General features: G+C 46.0%; 2 protein-coding genes across 32 annotated transcripts in view; one reads left to right on the top strand and one right to left on the bottom strand.

Moving 5' to 3' along the window:
* The window catches only part of LOC307199768 (uncharacterized protein), a 101,002-nt gene that overhangs the window by 39,128 nt on the left and 40,753 nt on the right, over positions 1–21,121 (top strand). For 2 of the 11 annotated variants that reach the window (XR_013832167.1, XR_013832172.1), the window contains exon 3: positions 19,576–19,660. The exons of 8 other annotated variants lie outside the window; for them this stretch is intronic. The gene's annotated coding sequence lies outside the window, so the exon portion shown is untranslated. Of the gene's footprint in view, positions 1–18,866; positions 19,414–19,575; positions 19,661–21,121 lie in introns of those variants that run through there. One more of the 11 variants, XR_013832168.1, reaches the window with a different exon arrangement.
* Positions 19,906–21,121, bottom strand: part of ARPP21 (cAMP regulated phosphoprotein 21) — a 256,531-nt gene continuing 255,315 nt past the window's right edge. For all 21 annotated transcript variants that reach the window (XM_079947781.1, XM_079947782.1, XM_079947784.1 and 18 more), the window contains one exon: positions 19,906–20,714. In XM_079947781.1, the coding sequence (XP_079803907.1) occupies positions 20,454–20,714 (261 nt within the window). In that variant the 3' untranslated portion in view covers positions 19,906–20,453. The remainder of the gene's footprint in view (positions 20,715–21,121) is intronic.

Below are 21,121 nucleotides of genomic sequence, written 5' to 3'. Positions count from 1 at the left end.
AACGCCGTTTACCTTCCCTCTGGAGCAGTACCTATTTATCTACTTCACTTTGATGTGCTTTCAAACTGCTAGGTGGGCAGGAGCAGGGACCAAGCAACAGGAGCTCACCCCGTTGCGGGGATTCGAACTGCCAACCTTCTGATTGCCAAGTCCTAGGCTCTGTGGTTTAACCCACAGCGCCACCTGCATCCCTACGACTGCATTTGATGACATCAAAATTAACAAATATTGTAATAAGACGATAAACAACAAGTGCTCCTCAATTAAACTTTTATTTCAATGCATACTGTAAATCAAAAAAGATATAATGAGGGCAAGGCAGAGGTATCTATGTTGTGAATGGGTAGGGTCTTGTCCAAATAAGGAGAACAAAAGTGAGCACAAACCTTGGCAAAAGAAATGCAAGCGGACAGTAAGGGATGTGAGAAAGGAAATCGAGGAGTGCATTGCTACAAACAACAAATTCTTTAAACGTAGCAGGAGATTGACTAGGGAGGTGGTTGAAGCTTTGAATCATAAGGGAATGAACACAAAGGAGGGTAACGAGATTGCAGAGAAACTGAATCAATTTCTTTCATCTGCCTTCACGGTGAAAGATAAAGGGCAGCTCTCCAGTGTTTCAGACAGGTATCATTTCCAGCCCAACCTGGGACTTTCTGCATGCTCTACCACTGAGTTACAGCCATTTCCTTCTGAGCTCCTCTGAGAACCAGGGAACTCCACAACCTCCAGAAACCCAGAGAGAGTGCTTGGGAGTGATGTACTCAGTGGTCCTTTCTGACTCACTGTTCCACAGTTAGACTGTGACCTCAGCAGGGGCATCAGTCATGCCAGCTGGGAAGTCCTCTAAGAGCACTCAGGGATCCTGTGGATTCCACATATCTTCATCTCCCACTTTTCTTTTTAAAAGATTTTTATTGATACAACAAGAAAAAAAAAACAAAACACAAGTACCAAATTACACACAGGAATAACCATAGACACCTAATTTTCTTAGCAAACAATAAAACATATATTGGTCTTAACACTAAAGACCCGACCTCCCGTCTATTCCATATTTCAATTTCATATTATTTATTGCCAATACACACTTTTATCATAATTAAACTTATTCTTAATAAATCTAATTTCTTATATCTACCTTGCAACTATTACTGAAGTTCCTCGAATGCTGCAACAGAATTTAAACTACTATATTTATTTTTCAGATATTCTTTGAAAACCTCCCATTCTGAAACAAATTCCTGTTTTGATTTAGTCTTTATTTTTTCTGATAGACCATCTAATTTGGCATATTCTGTCAGCTTTTGGATCCAATCTTGTATAGAGGGGATTTCATTACTCTTCCTTTTTGCTGCGATCAAAACTCTTGCTGCCGCCGTCGCAGATAAAAATATACCCTTCCTCTTTTGTGGAATATCCAAATCTGTTATTCCCAGGAGGTAGGCCTCTGGTTTTTTTTATTGAAAAAGATCTTTAGCATTTTTTGCAATTCTGCATGTATACTCTCCCAGAATACCTGTATTTTCCTACATATCCACCACATATGGTAGAAAGGTCATCTCCCAGTTTTCCATTTACAAAACAAAAAGAAAAGAAAGCAGGTCTAGGGTGTGTCATGCCACATGAATGGGGCCCACGATGTATTGAGACACCCCGTGGTTGTCATGGCAGCCATGAAGTTCCAAGGAGAACATGTCAATTTATATTGGTCATGAACTGGCAGAACTTTGGGAGCTGGGGAGGGGGAAGGGGAGGGGGGAAGCAGGGCACATTGATGTACGAGGCACATTGATACACCAACAATATTTCAATATCGGGAAATGTTATTCGTGTCGCGACATCACAAAAAACGTGCCTATACATGTGTGAGTACAACAGTTGCAACCGCGCCGCCCGCCAATTAGCCGTTGGCGTTTGACAAGAGTAGGTGTGTTTTTAGGACAGCCAACTAAAAAATTACGTGACATGTAAAAGTGTTCCAACGCTGTTTTACGTCGTTTAGTTAAGATTTTAAAATACCAAAATACCAAAGGTAAGTAATCAGGATTACATGTGATTTTTAAATAAGTTCAGTGGTTTTATTAATAATTGTTAGGGTTTTTTTTGAAAATGTCCGTTGGGGCACTTTGAGATATATAAAAGTGCCCCGTCAGTGTACAATAGTGCCCCAATATACAAGTTTGCATGAAATCTCTAAACTCATTAAATTTGAAAAGAAAAAAACTGTTGTTTATTATGTGGCCAAAGTCATTTCTAAATATAATATGACCGTTTATCAAGTGTCATATCTCAGGAAAAAACCAGGATCTTGTGTGTTTGTCTTCCCCATTGTAGAAGGTAAGGCAAGCGCTGATTTCAAGGATGTTGTTTTGCCATTGTGATTCGAGGACCCGACCCCCGCGAAGTAAAATGAAGACACAGGGACACGTGATATAAGGTTAATGGGCTAGAAAAGGCCACAACTTTATTGATTACAGCAATGAAAAGGTATTGGCTTAGGCATTGGATCGCGAAACAAGTGGGTTTATTCACCAGGGGTTCATCACCTGTTGATGCTAATCCAACTATAGGCTCACCCCTGATGTCACCGAGGGTCGTGCCATGGCCTCCCGCCAAGCAGGCATCGGACAGAATACACGACCGCCAGATTCCATTAACGGAATACCCCTAGAAATTGAAGGCATAGGCGATGGCCACACCTAGCACTTCGACACACCACAACACCCCAGGACGACAAAGAGAAATGAGGCCGGGGGGGAGGCTGGCACTGCAGCATAAAGGCTGCTGGACACGCCCCCCCATGGCACCTGGTTGGACGGCCACCAGGGGGGCGTGAGTGCCAGCCAGGTGAGCTGGAGGCAGGGGGCAACGCCCCCTGCTAGGAGCGGTGCTCGGGCTCCCGTCCACAACCACTCCCCTCTCTTTCAGGGAGGAGAGTCTTTGCCAAAACCAAATTTCCCAAAGAGCACATCTTGAACACCATCTCTTTATACTTTTTCTATTGACCTAGACCTTTTCTATTGCAGTAGAAGCTAAACATTAAGTAATTATCTTATTTTTTATAAGCATTTTGTTTAAATTACTATTTTTTTACTACCTAATGTGAGTTCTTACACTTTTTAAGTTTTTCCAAAGTTTTTTTTAAATGGATAGGTGTTTGAGGAAAGACTAATATAAGTTTTGATGTTTTGTTAAGAAAACCTGCCATAAAGTCTATGATATGTGTGAAACACTGTTAGTTTTGATGCATAATTTAGATTTTAAGTAACAAATTGTAAGGCTGATTATGATCTCTCACAATAAAAAATGTTTTTTTCATGAATTTTTTTGCAAATAATTACCATTCTCATACAATTTATGATTTGTATCAAAGTGCCCTGTCCAATGTATCAAAGTGCCCCTTAGGTGGGGCAGAATGATACAAAAGCCATTTTTTACTGAAGTCATTGTATGCTCATTATCTTCTAACTTTAATGGTTTCTTACTTTAATGGTTTCTTCTGACTGCTTTTATAATATCCATTAGTTATGCCATGCATCAAGCCAAAATTTTTTATTATTTGACTCATTTTTGTTACATAAAATATGAGATTGAATTTTTCTGTATCAATCTGCCCCACTTCCCCCCTAGAGGTTGTCATGGGGTGACAGAGGATGATGAGGGGCTAGGGGCCAGTGCACAGGAAGCTGAGTAGCGGGACCCCTCACCAAAGCCAGAGAGGCCCCGGTCCCCATGAGCACAGCAGGTCCTGAGACGTAGGGAACAGCAGGCAGGGTACTCCAGACCAGGGCCAGCAGCCTTGTTCCCCAGGTGGCCTGTGATTCCTCAGCTGGGGCAAGCTGAGAGCAGGTGAGGGTCACAAGCCTCATCAAGCCCAGATGCTGCAATCAGCAGGCAAAACACAAAGGGGAAGCATTGCTGAGGTGCTGTGTCTGCTCAACTGCCCATGTTGAAGGACCTTGCTTGAATACTCCTGGACCACCATGGGTTTCTTCTTTGGGCGTGACGCTACACTGCATCCTGACTTCGGAATTGCATTGACCCTGAACCTTGTTTCCTGACCTTTGGCCTTTGAATCTCGGACTGTGGACTTTGGAGATGCTGACTGACCCTCAAATTCTGGACTTGGTTTTGGTAGGTAGCCCAGGGGATCAGGACAATACTTTTAGTTTTGAGTCTCTTAAAATATGGGGTGCTTAAAGGTAAAGGGACCCCTGGCCGTTAGGTCCAGCCATGGACGACTCTGGGGTTGCAGCCCTCATCTTACTTTATTGGCCGAGGGAGCCAGTGTACAGCTTCCGGGTCATGTGGCCAGCATGACTAAGCCGCTTCTGGTGAACCAGAGCAGCGCACGGAAACGCCGTTTCCCTTCCCGCCAGAGCGGTACCTATTCATCTACTTGCACTTTGACGAGCTTTCGAACTGCTAGGTTGGCAGGAGCTGGGATTGAGCAACGGGAGCTCATCCCATCGTGGGGATTCAAACCTCCGACCTTCTGATTGGCAAGTCCTAGGCTTTGTGGTTTAACCCACAGCGCCACCCGTGTCCTTTATGGGGTGCTTACTGACGTTATTGATAAGAAAATGGTAAAATGTGATGAGAAGGTCCCCTTTTAAGTGACTGTAGATATGTTATACGCATGATGGCTGTAGAACCATTTTGGAAAATGCCTAGTTTTCAATGTAGTGGATTCTTAAAACAGTTTTTCCTTTTTAGACTTTCCCCTATCATATCTGAGAATGGGAATGGTGTTTTAGATCAAGGAACTGATCTGTGAATATTGTGATCTGTAATGAGTAACACAGAAGCAGGTTTATTACCTTTACCTGGTGGTTTTAATGTAACGTGTGCAATATTTCTACACCCCAGTAAACTAGAAGGACAAGTTATGCAATAGCTATGCAAGCTATGCAATTCAGCTTATTACAATAATCCTTTTGATTATTGAATAATCCTTCATAATTTGGGCATTATAAGTACATATAAAATGCAATTCTATGTATAAAGTGCCATAACGCAGCGCATTTTAAAAATATATACACACACACACATTGATCACTTTAAGTCAATAGAATTCCATTTTCTGAACATTTTGTGATGAACATTGGTTTGTGTGTTGCAAGAGAAATGAACCGATACACAAATCAATTCCACAATTTGCAGTTTGCACACATTGCAGTATACAGTAGTTTGGGATATTTGCAACCACAGCTTTTTGCTGTGCACCATACATTGCAAGCACATCTCAGCACCTCACAGGATGTAACCCAATATTTCTGGCAGTTATGATCACTTTATAGCTGCCAGGGATGGCTACTCAAATACCCTTCCCACTAACTTGGAGAGGAAAACCGCAAGCAACATCTATTTGCTAGTCTCCAAATATGGCCACTGTTGAAATAATAATAATAATAATAATAATAATAATAATAATAATAATAATAATAATAAATTTTATTTATATCCCGCCCTCCCCAGCCGAAGCTGGGATCAGGGCGGCTAACAACACTAAAACAGTGCAACATTATAAAAACATTATAAAAATTAATTAAAATCAAAATTGATGGCAACCATAAACTAAAGTTTTGTAAAGATTGCCAAAGGAGGGAGTCAGGCTGCGCCCTGACCAAAGGCCTGGTGGAACAGCTCTGTCTTGCAGGCCCTGCGGAAAGATGTCAAGTCCTGCAGGGCCCTTGTCTCTTGTGACAGAGCGTTCCACCAGGTTGGAGCCGCAGCCGAAAAAGCCCTGGCTCTAGTTGAGGCCAGCCTAACCTCTCTGTGGCCTGGGACCTTCAAGATGTTTTTATTTGAAGACCGTAAGTTCCTCTGTGGGGCATACCAGGAGAGGCGGTCCCGTAGGTACAAGGGTACTAGGCTGTATAGGGCTTTGAAGGTTAAAACCAGCACCTTAAACCTGATCCTGTACTCCACCGGGAGCCAGTGCAGCTGGTATAGCACCGGATGAATGTGATCTCGCAGCGAAGACCCCGTAAGGAGTCTCGCTGCTGCATTCTGCACCTGCTGGAGTTTCTGGGTCAGTCTCAAGGGTAGCCCCCCGTAGAGCGAGTTACAATAATCCAGTCTGGAGGTGACCGTTGCGTGGATCACAGTGGCTAGGTCAGGGCGAGAGAGGTAAGGAGCCAACTGCTTAGCTTGGCAGAGATGAAAAAATGCCGCCTTTGTTATAGCTGCAATCTGCGCCTCCATGGAGAGGGAGGTATCGAAGATTACACCCAAACTCTTAACGGACGGTGCTGGCACTAATTGCACCCCCGCAAGAGATGGGAGTTGCCCCCTCAGTCCCATGTCGTCCCGTCCCAGCCAGAGGACCTCTGTCTTCGAAGCATTTAACTTCAACCGGCTCCCACGTAACCATTCAGCCACAGCTTCCAAGCATCTGATCAGTGTGTCTGGGGCCGAGTCAGGATGGCCATCCATCAACAGATAGAGTTGGGTGTCATCAGCATACTCATGGCAGCCCAGCCCAAAACTCCAGACAAGCTGGGCGAGGGGGTGCATAAAGATGTTAAAAAGCATCAGGGAGAGTATTGCACCCTGAGGCACTCCACACACCAAGGAGTGGCGGGATGACAATTCCCCCCCAAGCGCCACCCTCTGTCCCCGACCAGAGAGAAACGAGTGCAGCCATTGAAGGACTGTGCCCTGGATCCCCACGTCGGCAAGGCGGTGGTCCAGGAGTTCGTGATCGACCATGTTGAAGGCTGCTGACAGGTCTAGAAGAATCAGCAGCCCCGACCCACCTCGATCCAGCTGCCTGCGGAGATCATCTGTTAGGGCGACCAGAGCCGTCTCGATCCCATGACCAGTGCAGAAGCCGGACTGGAATGGATCCAGAGCCGATGTTTCATCCAGAAACCTACCAAGCTGTTCAGCAACCACTCTCTCAATCACCTTACCCAGGAATGGAAGATTCAAAACCGTGCGGTAATTGGATAGATCTAAGGGATCTAATGATGTTTTCTTTAAAAGCGGGCGCACCACTGTCTCCTTCAGTTTCCCTGGGAATGTCCCGGTGCCAAGGGACAAATTGATGATATCCCCCAGGGGGGCCCGCACCTCGTCTGGACACGCTCTAATCAGCCAGGACGGGCACGGGTCGAGAGGACAAGTGGTGGGCTTTCCAGCTCGGAGGAGTCTGTCCACATCGGCTGGGGATATCCGGTCAAAATGGTCCAATACTGGACCCGAGGACAGTCGAGGGGCCTCCAGTTCCTTTATTGTATCCAAATTGGCGGGGGGTTCATGGCGGAGCAACAGGACCTTCTCTGCAAAAAAGCTCGTAAATGCCTCACAGCTGTGTGTCAAATTGTTATTTAAATTTGGCTGTCCTTCGAGGGACGTTAAAGACCGAATTATACTAAATAATTGCGCCGGGCGAGAGCTAGCGGATGCAATGGAGGCCGAGAAGTAGGACTTCTTAGCGGCCTTCACTGCCATCTTGTAGGTTTTCATAAAAACCCTATAAGATGTTCTTGAAGCTCCGTCACGGGCACCCGCCATACTCGCTCTAGCCATCTGAGGTCCCGCTTCATTTTCCGGAGCTCCTCGGTAAACCAGGGAGCCCGGTTTCTGCAGGTTCACAGAGGGCGCTTAGGTGCGATCTCATTGATGGCTGCCAGGAGCTGGGTATTCCAGCCCTCAACAAGCTCAGTCAATGAGTCGCCAGGGGGGGGCAAGGTCCCGCAAGGCTTGACGGAATCTATCAGGGTCCATCAGCCTCTGCGGGCGAGCCCGAATCGGCTCGCCACCTAAGCAGGGTGGGGGTGGAACGTCAATCCTGGCTTTCAGAGCGTAGTGATCAGACCATGGCACCTTCATCGAAGGAAACATGATCAAATCTATACCGACGCCAAAGATCAAATCCAGCGTGTGGCCTGCTTGATGTGTGGGGCCCGAAACAAACTGGGAGAGCCCTAGTGTTGCCATGGAAGACACCAGGTCCAGAGCCTGTGAGGAGGGAGTGGCATCAGCATGGATGTTGAAGTCCCCCAATACCAATAGGTTAGGGAACTCCAAGGCCCAGCTGGCCACCGCCTCCAGCAGGCCTGACAGGGTGGCTGCTGGTGCGCTAGGTGGCCGGTACACCAGCCAGACAGCCAAGCTCACCTCGGAGCCCCACACTAGGCCAACACATTCAATGCCGGGGATTGATGGCGATGGTAGAGCCCTGAAAGAACAATCTTCCCGGATTAATAATGCCACCCCACCCCCCGGCCCACAGTCCGCGACTGGTGGAGGACGGAGAAACCTGGGGGCGCCATCTCTCGTAAGGTAACAGTATCCCCTTCGTGCACCCTGGTCTCCGTCACATAAGCCAGGTCGACCCCCTGCGAGGTGAAGAAATCTCACAGGGTGGCGGTTTTGTTGCCTATGGACCTGGCATTGCACAACACCAGTGACGGAGGTGAGTAATCCTTGTTCACCCTACCCTCGTCTCTCGGGATGGGGCGCAGATTGGAAGGGGTACGAGCATATCCGTATCTCGATCCCCTTCGCCTATGACATCTGCCCCCACCGCCATACCTCCCTCGCCCCTCCACAGTAGGAATCCCAAGCCTCATGCTCGCCTCCATTTACAAAATATAAAAGCAAACAAACAAAAAACAATTACACCAAAACAAAACCAATCCCCACCCCACTCAACAACCATCCCACCCTAACCCAAAACAAAACAAAACAAAATAAAAATACATGGATAAAAACCACCGTTTATGGTGGTACAACAAAGTAAAAAGTAAAAACACTTTAAGAACACTTTAAAATATATAAAAACATTTTAAACATTTGCAGCAGCAGCACCAGTGTCCTTAAAGTTGTGGCGGTGGTGAGTGTAGGGCCCGCCCCCGGGCCCAAGGTGGAGAATGGGCTTGCAGGGGGAAACACACGGCAAAGCGGCAGCAGCAATGTCCCGAGGCCTCCTTGGAGCCTTATATGCTGAGGTGGAGTATGGGCCCCGCCCCCAGGCCCAAGGTGGAGAATGGGCTTGCAGGGGGAGCGGTCCTCCCCACAAACTCACGGCAAAGCACAAAATGCTTTGTGATGGTGCCATGTGCTATTGAAGATGACATTAACAGATTAGAGAACTGGGCCAAAGCTAACAAAATGAACTTCAATAGGGACAAATGTAAGGTTCTGCCCATAGACAGGAAGAACCAGCTGCACAAATAAATACTTCCTCCAGGCATCTCTGTAAAAACAGGACACTGGACCACATTTGGCCTTGGGCCTGACCAACAGGGCTCTCCTTATGTCCTCCTTTTGTTTTATGTAAACTGCTTAGAGGGTTTTGTTGATTAGAGAGGTAGAGGGACCCCTGACTATTAGGTCCAGTCGTGGCCGACTCTGGGGTTGTGGTGCTCATCTCGCTTTATTGGCCGAGGGAGCCGGCATATAGCTTCTGGGTCATGTGGCCAGCATGACTAAGCCGCTTCTGGAGAACCAAAGCAGCACACGGAAACGCTGTTTACCTTCCTGCCGGAGCGGTACCTGTTTATCTACTTGCACTTTGACGTGCTTTCGAACTGCTAAGTTGGCAGGAGCAGGGACCAAGAAATGGGAGCTCACCCCGTCGCAGGGATTCGAACCGCCAACCTTCTGATTGGCAAGCCCTAGACTCTGTGGTTTAGACCACAGCGCCACACGCGTCCCTTTGTTGATTAAGTCCCTTTGTTGCTAGACGAGGTTTAGGATCCTAGGACTGTGGAAATGCTTTTGTGAACAGGATTTGAACCAGGGCTGTCTGGTTTCAGGTGGTTTGCAGCAAAGTGCCCTCCCGTGGTTCCCCCTTGTACATAGGCCTGCTTACCAGCCAACGTTTGCAGGGGCTGCCGTGTTCATTTCTTACAATGCCCTGGAGCAGTGCTATGCCAGAGGCATTGTGGGCATAATTAAAATGATGGATGGCTCCCAGTCCCAGCTGCCTGGCGTAAGGAGCCAGGGCATTGGAGCCCCAGCAGCTGCCAGCAAGCAAATGCTGACGCCGGGCCTGTATTGGACCAGCAGATTCTGGCTTGCTTGTTTAATGTTTGATGTGATATTTGGGGACTAAAAACTGGCCAAGTTTTAATCTGTGCATTAAACCCAGGGCATGCTAGCAATAGGAACAATTCGAGATTTTGTCAGAGATTGTCATTTACTTTCATCCGAGAACAATATATACAGGCTGTTGCTTTTCTCATCTCTGAGATGACCATCAGTTGCCTGTGTGTGTGTGTGTGTGTGTGTGTGTGTGTGTGTGTGTGTGTGTGAAACAAGAGTGCTAGAAGTACTGGAGGGGGGAATAGTTTGCTTCTAATTTCTGTTCCAATTGCTTTATTCTGATTGGCTCTGCCTGTCTTGGTATTTCTATGTTAAAGACAGTAAGTGATGTATGACATTTCCATGAAAATCAGTCTTGAGTCCGATCCCACATTCCCTGCACACTAGAGATTCCCTCTGTGGGTGGGTCAGCTGTAAGCATTCTAGGACTTGCTAGTCCATTGGCGTTTCCCAAGGGAAACTGTATTAGATCAGAGAAAACAATACCACAGAGCTGCCCCACATGCTTTATGTAGGAAGATCCTATCACCTCAAAGTTGAGCTGCGCCCATTATGTGTATTCTAATCCTTTACCATATATTAGCCCTGGAAGGTGGCCAAATAAGTCTCACAGCTGAGGTATGATGGCCCAGTGCTGTCTCATCAAATATATTTCTCCCCATTCCCCACATGAGAACAAGAGTCCAGAATGTGCGTGACTTGGGAACAAATGTTGTCTCAAGTATCATCAGCCTGGCAAGCTGCAGAGCTGCGGACTTATTTTATCCCGGCTGGATTTGTGACAGATGCTTCCATGCGAAAGCCATCTCTGAACGGTCGTAAGGTCACATAGTTGCCTACCTAAGACTGTCAGTACAAGCCAGTTGCAAACCAAGGGTAGATGTAAACAAAAAAGTGACTGACAGGAATGTACATCTGTTGAGACAGTAAATGACATTTTCTGAGTCCCAGATACCAGCTAGGTAGGCCTGTGAGTCAGGTATGTTAGGGAGACTCATATTTTTGGTCATTCTTAGACCTACAAAATATATATTTCTGGAATCTCTCAGTCTGGTGGCATAATCTGAGACTTTCACCAATATATCATGTCATATATAGTACTTCATTACACATCACCTAAAGTGACATGTGTGAGCCAAATTGACCGTTACTATCGACTTTTGGATCCTCCACCTACCTAATCTAAAGCTGGAAGCATTCTGTTTGAGGTAATTTTGGATACCTTCAAAGGTTTGAGTGGGGTGCTAGATCTGTGATAGGACATTCACACATGTCAGTCATCATTTGATGTTGCAGTTAGGCATCCTGCCAGGAGCAAGCATGCATGTGTGAACCAAGCCTTAGTGACTGCTCTCCTAGACAAGAGCATGCATGGGGAACAGATACTGCTAGACTCCAACTCCCATAAGCTCCACCCAACACAGCCAATGGTCAGTGGCAATGGCCCACAGGTTCCCTAGCCCTTGACTAGAGCTGCTTCTTGTCCAAAAATGGCCTCTCAGCACATCAAAAGCATGTGTGAAAGTTGTGGGTATGCCTGATGGACACATTCTCCACTGGTTATGCATTTGGTGACTGTGGGGAAGTGCCTTAAGTGTGAGAAGGTGTCCCACATGTGAACTGATTTATGTGCGTTGAGCTTATCCATCAATTGTGGATTCTGGATAAGTGGATTTGTCAGTAGGTTTGGGGCAATATGTGTTTTTAACAAAAGCAGTAGTTCTTTGGAAATCTAATATCAGGAGAACTTAGCAGAAGATTCTAAACGTGTAACGTAGACGGTAGCAGATTTGGAGGTACCTGTAGTAAATGTAGAAGCGGGGCACCGTGTGGTTGACGAGTCCCTGAGTATATATATCATTACCTCAGAGATGTGACTACAAACAATTTGTGTGTGGTAGAAACGTTGAAGAAAACATTTATAATTTCTATGACTAAATTTTCTTTCATTTTCTTTCTTTAAATGATGTTCATTTTTGGATGAAGAGAAGTGTTTTCTTTTTATCTTTCTATGTGCATAATTTATTAGAAACGGAAAGCACTCCATCGCGTTCGTTTAGGTGAATGGATAGGGCCCCCTGAAATGGGATGCATGCTCAGTCACATGGTCGATAAATCTACTACTGTCATACCTTGGGTTAAAGTTGGTTCAGGTTGAGCGTTTTTGGGTTGTGCTCCAAGGCGACCTGGAAGTAACGGAATGGGTTACTTCTGGGTTTCATCGCTCACGCATGGGCAGACACTCAAAATGACATCATGCGCATGCACAGACGCAGGTTGCGTTCTGCTCAGGATGTGAACGGGGCTCCGGAACGGATTCCGTTTGCATTCAGAGGTACCACTGTACTGTAGAAAGAGTTGTCTATAACAGCCAGGTGGAGACAAACCTGGGAAGCTGAAAGGTGATGTTCGACTGTTTTACTCAGAGTTGACCCACTGAAATTAATGAGCTTGACTAAAGTTAGGTCCATTAATTTCAATGGCTGTACTCTGAGTAAAACTCTCACCCAACATTGTTTATGGGGCTTTGGCTGGAGGCGACACAGAAACTATGTTTGGAGAGGGTGAGCGGGAAAGAATGCCATCTCCTTACGTCATCGTTTATAAGCTTAGCTGACAGAGTGCCAGGTGCCATTCCTGTCCTCTTGACTGGGATATTATTTTAGATTATGGACTCCAGATTTGGGATTGTTGGGCTTTGCTGCCACAGTCTTTGCCCTACTCTGGGCAATCGTGCCTCTCGTGTGTGTGCTCACATTATCTGTCCTGTCTGGCCAGCAGTTTCACTGTGACGAAAGCACATTGCTGACACACCAATGCTAATGTTTTGTCACAGCTGCTCTTCTGTCTCTTATTGCTCTGCCTTGTATCTTGGCTGGTCCTCCAATTCCTTCTCCTGCCCGTACTTGCCAAGACGTGTGCTGCCGTCAGGGGCAGATTTTGGTAATCTCTTGTAATATGGTGCCCTGTGAAAGCCGAACATTTGACACCCTCAAATGGATATTCTCAATTTTGCGTCTTCTGAGCTCGGTGCCCTGTGTGTGGGGAACTACCTAAATTTGGCATTGCTGCTATGTTCTGTGCCAGCAGTTCTTAAATCATTTTCAAGGGCAGCCTAATGTAATGTGTACTACAGTAGTCTAGCTAAGAGCCAGGACATCACATGCAAAGTTCTGGTACAGAAATTACGGCTGCTTTAAACCACCTGACTTGGAGAGTGTTATCACAGGAATTCTTCTTCTTCTTCTTCTTCTTCTTCTTCTTCTTCTTCTTCTTCTTCTTCTTCTTCTTTATACCCCACCCATCTGGCTGGGTTTCCCCAGCCACTCTGGGCAGCTTCCAACAAAATATTAAGATACAATGGTCTGTTAAACATTAAAAGCTTCCCTAAAGAGGGCTACCTTCAGATGTCTTCTAAAAGTCTGGTAGTTTTCCCCCTCTTTGACATCTAGTGGGAGGGCGTTCCACAGGGCAGGTGCCACTACTGAGAAGGCCCCTCTGCGTGGTTCCCTGTAACCTCACTTCTCGCAGCAAGGGAACCGCTAGAAGACCCTCGGCACTGGACCTCAGTGTCTGGGCAGAATGATGGGGATGGAGACGCTCCTTCAGGTATACTGGACCGAGGCCGTTTAGGAAGAACAATTTGTGGGCTTTGACTTGCCCACTTCATCACTCTATCTATGTGGCAATGGTTCAGCCATCCCATACCCTCCAACGTTTCTCCTATGAAAGTAGGGATGTCCTATTCAATACTACTAGTAGTAATTTTATTTATACCCCAACTATCTGAATGGGTTGCTCCAGCCACTCTGGGTGGCTTCCAGAATATATAAAAACATAATCAAACATTTAACATTAAAAAAACCTTCCCACTACAGGGCTGCCTTCAGATGTCTTTTAAAGGTTGTATAATTACTCATCTCCTTGGCTCAGGAGTCATGTAACTCCATGAGCACTGAAAATAGGGACGTTCTGCCATATCCTCCAACATTTCTCTGATGAAAATAGGGACATCCTAAGGAAAAGCAGAACATTATGGGATCAAATCAGAAACCAGGACAGCTTCTATAAATCTGGGACTGTCCCTGGAAAATAGGGACACTTGGAGAGTCTGAGTTTTTATTGAAAGTTTTCAACATACAATAGAATAAAAACCAAATTAATCTAGATAAAAGCAGAGAAGAGAAAACGAGAGAGAGGGAGGAAGAGAACAAGGAAAGAAAATAGGAGGGGAAAGACAGACAGAGAAAAATAAAATACATTAAAGAGCCCTCTATCAGGGGTAGATCTTAACCCTTTTCTCACACAAAAGGGTGTGGACCCTCCCAGCTCTCACCTGGCCATTTCCATTTCTTCCCAGCCTTCCACCCTCAGAGGTCTTCCCTTCCTTCATCAGTCACATACCCACCAACATTTCTCGGATGAAAATAGGGACGTCCCAATTCCACAATGATAATTTTACTATTTATACCCCACACATCTTGCTGGTTGCCCCAGCCGCTCTGGGCAGCTTCCAACATATATAAAAACATAATAAAACATTAAACATTAAAAAAAAAAAAACTTCCCTATACAGGATTGCTTTCTGACGGATTGGGGATAAGAAAACTCCATACCCTTCAACATTTCTCCAATGAAAGTAGGGATGTCCTAAGGAACAGTGGGATATTCCAGGATCAAATCAGAAACCAGAAACAAACAAACAAACAAACAAACAAACAAACAAACAAACAAACAAACAGGAGCTCTGGAAAAACGATTACATGTAGTTAGATCAACAAGAGTGAGAAAATATCAAAAGCAACCTCTGCCCTCTCAAACTGGATCAGCCTAATGAAAATGTGAGTCAATAGGTTTTCAAATTGCCTATGTCGCTTACTCAAATCTCTCCCAGGAGACTGCCATCATGGAAATACTGCAAGCCAAAGTAGCAAGTTCTGCCTGTTTTATGGCTGTTGCAATTCATTCTGCATTAAAAAAAAGCAAAGCAAAGAAGCAATAATACAAATTTTGGTGACTTTCAACCATGCCAAATATCCTGAGGGGAAGAACCATAACAGAGAGGGTCTTTTTTAAGTGGGTCTCCGGAGACTTCTTTAGTACAGTTCAGTGTGGATTATTTATACTTTGTAAAGTGTTTCACTTTGTTATTGCATTGCCCTTAGCTTTTATTGCCCTTTTATTGCCTGGAGTAGAGGGTTTTATGCTGGCTTTGCAGTTTTAAAGGGGTCATTTCCACCTCCATTTTTTTAAGCTCCCAAGAGATTCTCTCTCTCTTCCTCCATTCCCCTCCACCTCTTCTCAGCAAGTGCAATTTGATACTTGGTCCAACATAAAAATAGGTTTGGCCCTTAGAGACTGAACAGACATAAGCATAGCTGTGAAAATTAGTTAACAAATCTTGATTAAAATTTTGTTTGTGTTCTGCAAAAATTTTAAGTAAGAAAGGAGAGCACTGAGTAATAATCTCCTTGTGTGGAAATATGAGGAAAATACCAGGCTGCTTTCTAATTAGGCCCAAACTACACATTACATGCAAACGTGTGTAATTGGAGCCTGGGGATCCTTTTTTACACACACAGAACTGGAAGGAAGATATTTGGAGCAGAGGAGGGATATCTAGTTCCTCCACCCTCAAGCAGCTCCTCCCCAGCAGTTTCAAATTTATGGGTTTGAAACTGTGTGTGTGTGTGTGTGTGTGTGTGTGTGTGTAAAAGGTAAAGGTAAAGGTACCCCTGCCCGTACGGGCCAGTCTTGACAGACTCTGGGGTTGTGCGCCCATCTCACTCAAGAGGCCAGGGGCCAGCGCTGTCCGGAGACACTTCCGGGTCACGTGGCCAGCGTGACATCGCTGCTCTGGCGAGCCAGAGCCGCACACGGAAACGCCGTTTACCTTCCCGCTGGTAAGCGGTCCCTATTTATCTACTTGCACCCGGAGGTGCTTTCGAACTGCTAGGTTGGCAGGCGCTGGGACCGAGCAGCGGGAGCGCACCCCGCCGCAGGGATTCGAACCGCCGACCTTTCGATCGGCAAGTCCTAGGCGCTGAGGCTTTTAGGGCTAAGAATTGGTGGGTGGAGAAAATAGGGAAATGGTCTACCAGGGCCGTTTAGGTAGACCCGACAGACAGGGCAGAAGACCACATATTGCTCCACCTCGACCCAAAGATGAGGCCACCAAAAGTCCCTGCACACCAAATGAAGAGTTGAAGCATCTGAAATACCCTGCCGGAAGACTGTCATGGCATAACCAGTGAACAGTTCCCCGTAGTGGACCAGGAGGCACATAATAACGGTTCCAAAACTGCAGCAGGAGCTGGTGCACTGTTCAATAGCGAGGAGTGTGTCCAGTCCGGTCAGAAAAATCTTGCTGCTGGTGCTGCACATAGGTATCCTGCTGTTGCTCCTCCCACAGCTCCCACAGAAAGTTTCCATGAACCTGGCCCATATCAAAGATGGCAGGAGGCAAGATCGTGGCTGTACGTAATGCATCGTCAGACCGCTCATACTCCAGCTTCGCTGGTTCTAGCTGCTGGAAATATACCTATATAAAATTGAAGAGGAAGAAGAACTGGGACTAGTGGATCTGGTGCTGACTCAGGTTCTTGGCTGACTGGAGATGTTCTAGGTTCCCATGCTCCGCCTGAACTTCAGCTGGATAATGGGTCCCTTGCAACAAATGACGCCATGTCTCAAAGGCCACGTTGATAGCCAATAGTTTCTTGTCCCAAATGCCATAATTCCGCTCTGCTGGTTGAAGTTTTCAGGAGTAGTACCCACAGGGGAAGAGCACCGAAGACTGTGGGTCAGCCTGTGGGTGCATTGGTCAAGCCGAAGGGCATTACAGTGTACTCAAAGTGCCCATATTGTGTGCGAAACACTGTCTTCAATTCATCACCCTCACGGATGTGCAACCAGCCAAGTTTTCCGGGGGTGGGGTGGGGTGGACTTGCCTGGAGGCAGAGTCTGTATGGAAGGTTCAGTCCAGTCCTAAGTTGAGGAATATATCGGTTCACATAGTCAGACAGTCCAGGTGTCAAGAAAGCCGCGAGTCCAAGGTCACGAGCAGCATGGTCTGACCAGGAATGACTAATATTGTTTCCAGCAACTGACTGAGGCTGGAAACTCTGCTTAAGAAAACTGGAACCAGCTGCTTCCCATCATAGAATCATAGAATCATAGAACTGTAGAGTTGGAAGGGACCCTGAGGATCATCTAGTCCAACCCCCTGAAATGCAGGAATATGCAGCTGGTCCATACAGGGATCGAACCTGCAACCTTGGTGTTATCAGCACCATGGTCTAGCCAACTGAGCTATCCAGGCTCCATCAGGAGCAAGAAGGCTGATCAGCAGCAGGGGGAGTCTCTCTGCTGTCTGCTCCTTCAGGCTGCTGCTCAGCAGGTGAAGCTGATTCCTCGGTCATGACACCTGTTTTCATCTGAGGAATGTTGAAGGGTATGTTGTTGTTTTTGGCATTCATCTGTCTCCGGAGGCAATGCATCAATGTGTCTATGGGGGGTGAAGTCAAACTGTTGGAAAGTTTGGTAGCTGTGGCTATAGAGACCAATATGGGAGAGACATGTTTGTTGCTGCTGGGGCAGATGCACCATGAGATTTTATGAGGTGCCAAACTAGCCAGCTTTATTTGGGGAGGAAAGTGCCATTTGTAATTCTGTCTCAAGCAGGAGAACGTATTGGGCTGGCTCTGTATACCCCCTGGGTATACCTGGGAATAAAGGTAAAGGTACCCCTGCCCGTACGGGCTAGTTGTGTCCGACTCTAGGGTTGTGCGCCCATCTCACTTAAGAGGCCAGGGGCCAGCGCTGTCCAGAGACACTTTCGGGTCACGTGGCCAGCGTGACATCGCTGCTCTGGCGAGCCAGAGCCGCACACGGAAACGCCGTTTACCTTCCCGCTGGTAAGCGGTCCCTATTTATCTACTTGCACCCGGAGGTGCTTTCGAACTGCTAGGTTGGCAGGCGCTGGGACCGAGCAGCGGGAGCGCACCCCGCCGCAGGGATTCGAACCGCTGACCTTTCGATCGGCAAGTCCTAGGCGCTGAGGCTTTAACCCACAGCGCCACCTGCGTCCCGGAAAGTTTGGTAGCTGTGGCTATAGAGACCAATATGGGAGAGACATGTTTGTTGCTGCTGGGGCAGATGCACCATGAGATTTTATGAGGTGCCAAACTAGCCAGCTTTATTTGGGGAGGAAAGTGCCATTTGTAACTCTGTCTCAAGCAGGAGAACGTATTGGGCTGGCTCTGTATACCCCCTGGGTATACCTGGGAATAAAGGTAAAGGTACCCCTGCCCGTACGGGCTAGTTGTGTCCGACTCTAGGGTTGTGCGCCCATCTCACTTAAGAGGCCGGGGGCCATCGCTGTCCAGAGACACTTCCGGGTCATGTGGCCAGCGTGACGAAGCTGCTCTGGCGAGCCTGCACCAGCACATGGAAACGCCGTTTACCTTCCCGCTATAAAGCGGTACCTATTTATCTACTTGCACTTAAGAGTGCTTTCGAACTGCTGGGTGGGCAGGAGCTGGGACTGAGCAATGGGAGCGCACCCCGCCGCGGGGATTCGAACTGCTGACCATACGATCGGCAAGTCCTAGGCACTGAGGTTTTACCCACAGCGCCACCCGTGTCCCTTTACCTGGGAATAACCTACAATAAATTCAATGGGGCCAACTTCAGAGTACGCATATATACATTCTCACCTTCCTGGAAATCCTATGCCAAAGGCCAAGTGGCAGAGTTTCATGGCTGAACAGGGAACTAATCGGGACTTGCCCCTATCCAAACCCCAAGCTTCCTACTTTAGCTTTAACGAACCCCTCCCCAATCACATATCCTTTAAAAAAATGGTGTGTTTGTGAAGTAATCTCAATAGCTCTTTTCCTTTCAAAGTAGTGTACCTCTTCGCTTGAGAGTTGAGGCAGACAATGTGACTTTGCAGAAGGAATATGTGTACTTGCAACCACATTCTCTCTCCCTGCCCCTGTGGTGCTTTTACTTTGGCAGGAGTACAGTCCTTGCTCTGCATTACATTTGGCACTTGAATTGTCATTGTGACATGGCAAGTGTCTCTCTCCCCACACCCCCATCAATGGAAACAAGCATCACTCACAGTAGGATTAGGTTTTATATCAGACAGCACAGTGGTTTGCAGACTTTCTACTTCCAGAGGACCCTGAACGCACAGTTTGCCGAAGAATCCATGTATGTTGCAGAATATTATGGAGCAGGTTCTGGGTATCTGGCCTGTTCATGTGGAATGTCAGGCAGGGATACTGGACCTCATACTTGCTCTGCGTGAATGGAGAATCCCCAATTCTCAACTGTGATTTCAGGGTATAATTATAACCTTGCCTTCTCTCACCCACCCACTTTTTAAATAGAGGAAATTCATTCACTTGAACCCCTCCTGCCTGCAGCATAAAACTGAGGCACAGCTTTTACCACCTAATCTGATTTGTGTGACAACCAGGTTTCTAACATATTGATATATCTCAGAACTGTTAGACATGACTGGAAGGGAAGTAGAAGCAGAATACTGAGCAACTTTTCTCCTGTGCATGAGATTTCATCAGTTCTTCAGGTAAAGGCATCTCTCCCCAAAATCCCCAGAGAGTGTCTCTCTCAAAATCAACATGAGAAGCAGTACTGGCAAGATCTGTGCATTTGTTTCAAAATACAAAGGAATTTGTATTTGCCTTTGAATCTCATATCAATGTAGTTTTATCAGCAAAAGAATAGCAAGGTGTTTTACTGATAGCTATATTTCATATTTCTAGTTAATCAAGAAGCCTAAGTGGAAAAGCGTGAAAGAAATAGTCAAGCAGATAGTAAAAAGCTGACCTTTCTTCATGAGGTCAAGTAGCTTTATTGTGATTTAACACTACAATACAGTAGATATCCATAAAAAACTCTATAGTGTATATAAATTATTCCTTCCATTCAGCTTTTTTTTTTTTAAATGTCCATTACAACTTTGGTACAATGTGGTTTTATTATATTTTTTTAAATACTTTTCGCTTCACAAACTCAACACAAAGTACAAAACTAATCTGAATTAGGGATATTATAATCTACACAGTGGTGTTCAGTGGTAGGAAAAAATCTTACCTCAATGATTTCATGTCACTAGCTAAGCTATAAAGGCAGACCTAGCAGACATGACAAAAATATGCACCATTAACCAGCGAGAACAACTTATTACATTTTGTTGTTGTTTTTACATATTTCCAGCAGCACTGACTCTATGCCCTCAACTGATAACTCTTGTTGTGTTCCTCATTTCGTTTGAAGGCCATGAGATAGTTGTCATTAAAAAACAAAAACAAAAACAAAACCAGCTACCTTTTATATATTGGTACTAAGGATTCACAGTTTCAGTACTTGACCTGCCATCCAGCATTGTTAATATTCGCACAGTTTGTCCTGCAGTTGGCAGAGATAACTGGTGGAACATTATTAGAAGGACAGTGTTGTGCAATCAATCGGAGATTATTCTGTGGGGACGGAGGTATGACATTACAGTAAACAGGCATTCCAGTGGCTGTAAGTGTTCCTTGACCTGATTGATTAGGTAGCATGAGTGGCTGTTGATACGACTGTTGTGGCAGTCCTTGAGAACCCTGGGTCATTGGCACCTAAAAGACAAGAAGCAAATTTAGGGTCTTCATACTCATCTCTAAAATTCCGAACAAGCTTTCTTTCCTTCTGTCTTGTTTTCATTCATAATTGGTCTCCACCTTTGACTCATGTCTGTTCCAGAAATATGAAATGCCCGGTTTTTAGACTGGGGTGCACGCTAGTTCACCAGTAGCTGAATAATTTAAGAAGTGAACATATTGTTTCCTGTATGCTTGGGCTGACAGGTAGGGAGAGGGAAGCAGAAGAGATGGGAAACTGAACGTGTATTGATATATAGTGCTGAGCTGAGCTGATTAAAATGTAGTCCAGTATGTATAGTTGTAATAACTCAGTTCTCTTTGCATAAGAGTTCAATCCAGAACTAATTAGTTCTGGAATAGCCCCTCTTATAGCCCACTGAAGT

Source organism: Podarcis cretensis (genome assembly GCF_951804945.1).
Source record: "Podarcis cretensis genome assembly, chromosome: 12".
NCBI classification, from domain to species: Eukaryota; Metazoa; Chordata; class Lepidosauria; order Squamata; family Lacertidae; genus Podarcis; species Podarcis cretensis.
Note: the sequence above shows the minus strand (reverse complement) of the source record. Positions and strands in the feature narration are given on the sequence as shown.